The following is a 3,076-nucleotide window of genomic DNA, read 5'->3' on the forward strand; positions in this document are numbered from 1 at the left end:
AAGAAAACCAGCAACTTCAGCAATAGTGACTAAGTCCAATTTGGTTCCGGATTCAATCTGAATCACACTCGGGCCCACAGGACCCCGTCCGAATATACCAACAAGTTCCAAAACATCTAACGAATCCTCTCGAGGCTAAAAATCACATTAAACAGCATCGATTCTATAAATCTCAACCCAATCAAAGCCTATTGAAATTATGAAATTACGAATTTGAAAACTAATGCCGATTCATACCAAAGTAACTCCGATTGACTTTAAATTTTGCAGGCAAGTCATAAATGACATGACAGACCTATTCCAACTTCTGGAATTAGAATTTGACTCCGATATCAATAAAGTCAACTCCTGATCAAAATTTCTAACCTTTCAAACCTTCAACTTTCTAATTTTTGTCAAATCAAGTAAAAACGACCTACGGACCTCCAAATCAACAACCGAACATGCTCCTAAGTCTAAAATCACCATACGGAGCTATTGGAACCGTAGAAACTCCATTCCGAAGTCGTCTACAAAAATGTCAAACTACAGCCATCTCTATCAACTTAAGGCTCCAACTTAGGGACTATGTGTCCCATTTCACTTCGAAACTCACCTAGAACCAAACCAAACAACCTCGAAAAGTCACATAACCATAATACTAAATAGAGGAGGAAATAAATAGGGGATTGAGTCTAAAATACTCAAAACGGCCGGTAGGGTCGTTACATCCTCCCCTTCTTAAACCAAACGTGCGTCCTCGAACGTGTATAGAGACATACCTGAAGTGGCTAAAAGATTAGGATAACTGCTACGCATATCATGCTCAATCTCCCAAGACCTCCACGACCAGTTGACCCCTCTACTAAACCTTCGTTGAAGCAATGTTCTTCGACCTCAACTTTCGGACCTGCCTATCCAAAATGGCCACTGGCTCCTCAACATAAGACAAATCCTTGTGCAACTGTACTGAGCTAAAATCCAATACATGAGACGGATCACTGTGATTCTTTCATAGCGTAGAAACATGGAATACTGGATGAACTACAACTAGACTAGGTGGCAGTGCAAGTTGTAGGCCACCTCTCCAATCCTCTCAATAATCTCAAAAGGTTTGATATACCTAGGGCTCAAATTTGCAATTCTTTTCGAACCTCATAACACCCTTCATGGGCGAAATCCGGAGCAACACCCGCTCCCCAACCATGAACACAACATCACGAACCTTGCGATCTGCATAACTCTTCTATTTCGATTGGGCTGTACGAAGCCAATCTTGAATCAATTTAACCTTTTCCAAAGCATCCAGAACCATGTCTGTACCAAATAACCTAGCCTCACCCGGCTCAAACCAACCCACCAGAGACCGACACCGCCTCCCTGACAAGGCCTCATATAGGTCCATCTGAATGCTCGACTGGTAACTATTATTGTAGACAAACTCCGCAAGCAGCAAGAACTGATCCCACGAACCCCCGAACTCCATCACACATGCACAACGTGCATATCCTCAAATTTCTAAATAGTGTGCTCAGACTTTTCATCCGTCTGAGGGTGGAATGTTGTGCTCAAATCAACTCATGTGCCCAACTCTTATTGTACAGCCTTCCAAAATCGTAATGTAAATTGTGTACCCCGGTCAGAGATGATAGATACCAGCACGCCATGAAGTCGGACAATCTCGCAAATATAAACCTAAGCCAGCTGCTCTGGAGAATGAGTAGTCACCACTGGAATTAAATAAGCTGACTTGGTCAATCTATCCACAATCACCCATACTGCATCAAACTTCTTCTGAGCCCATGGGAGCCCAACAACAACATCTATAGTAACCCACTCCCATTTCCACTCTGGAATCTCTAGCCTCTAAAGCAATCCACCTGGCCACTGATGCTTATACTTCACCAACTAGCCATTTAGGCACCGAGCTACATACTCCACTATGTCTTTCTTCATTCTCCTCCACCAATAGTGCTGCCTCAAGTCTTGAAACATCTTGGCGTCACCCGGATGAATGGAGTATCGCGAATTATGGGCCTCCTGAAGAATCAACTCACGCATACCATCTACATTGGGCACACATAGCCGGCCCTGCATCCATAACGTCCTATCATCCCCAATAGTAACCTCATTGGCATCGCCATGCTGAACCATGTCCTTGAGGACAAGCAAATGGGGTTTTTTATACTGACGCTCTTTGATACTATCATATAGAAAAGACCGAGAAACCACACAAGCCAAAACTCGACTCGCCTCCAAAATATCCAATCTAACAAATTGGTTGGCCACAGCCTGAACATCCAATGCTAATAGACTCTCCACTGCTGGTAGATATGCTAAACTGCCCAAGCTCTCCGCCTTACCACTCAAGGCATCGACCACCATATTGACCCTCCCGGGATGATATAGAATGGTGATATCATAGTCCTTAAGCAACTCTAACCATCTCTGTTGACGCAAGTTAAGATCCTTCTATTTGAATAGATGTTGTAGACTCTGATGGTCGGTATAAACCTCATAAAGGACACCGTACAAATAGAGCCGCCAAATCGTCAAGGCATGAACAATAGCTGCTAACTCAAGGTCGTGGACAAGATATTTCTTCTCATGTACCTTTAATTGTTTAGATGCATAGGAAATCACCCTACCGTCTAGCATCAACACCGCGCCAAGGCCAACACGCGATGCATCATAGTACATAGTTTAAGACCCTTAACCCGTAGGCAATACCAACATTGGGGTTGTAGTCAAAGCAGTCTTGAGCTTTTGAAAGTTCTCCTCACACTCCTCGGTCCATCTGAATGGAGCACCCTTCTGGAATAATCTGGTCATAGGTGTAGCAATAGATGATAAGCCTTCTACGAAATGACGGTAATACCCCGCCAAACTAAGAAAACTCCAGATCTTAGTAGCTGAAGTCGGTCTAGCCAACTCTGCATTGCTTCAATCTTCTTCGGATCTACCTTTGTGATGACCTAAAAGGTTATCTTATGTTTTAGAACTCGAATATGCGCTCTTAAGCCATAAAAATATCATTTTTACCCTCCTCAATTTACGTGCACAGTCCGGGCAGGTTTCAAGAAAAGCTTTTATGTTG

At 43.3% G+C, this 3,076-nt stretch overlaps 1 protein-coding gene across 1 annotated transcript; it reads right to left on the bottom strand.

Annotated features, from left to right (window-relative positions):
- Positions 1-1,887: 1,887 nt before the first annotated feature.
- Positions 1,888-2,364, bottom strand: LOC138892915 (uncharacterized). The gene has a single exon (XM_070176672.1). The coding sequence runs from the start codon at positions 2,362-2,364 to the stop codon at positions 1,888-1,890; it is 477 nt and encodes a 158-aa protein (XP_070032773.1).
- Positions 2,365-3,076: the final 712 nt, after the last annotated feature.

Source organism: Nicotiana tomentosiformis, chromosome 5, assembly GCF_000390325.3.
Source record: "Nicotiana tomentosiformis chromosome 5, ASM39032v3, whole genome shotgun sequence".
NCBI lineage: Eukaryota > Viridiplantae > Streptophyta > Magnoliopsida > Solanales > Solanaceae > Nicotiana > Nicotiana tomentosiformis.

What these genes read in the sequence shown, in the direction of transcription:
- LOC138892915 (XM_070176672.1), bottom strand. Translation starts at nt 2,364, where the DNA reads ATGGTGGTCGATGCCTTGAGTGGTAAGGCGGAGAGCTTGGGCAGTTTA.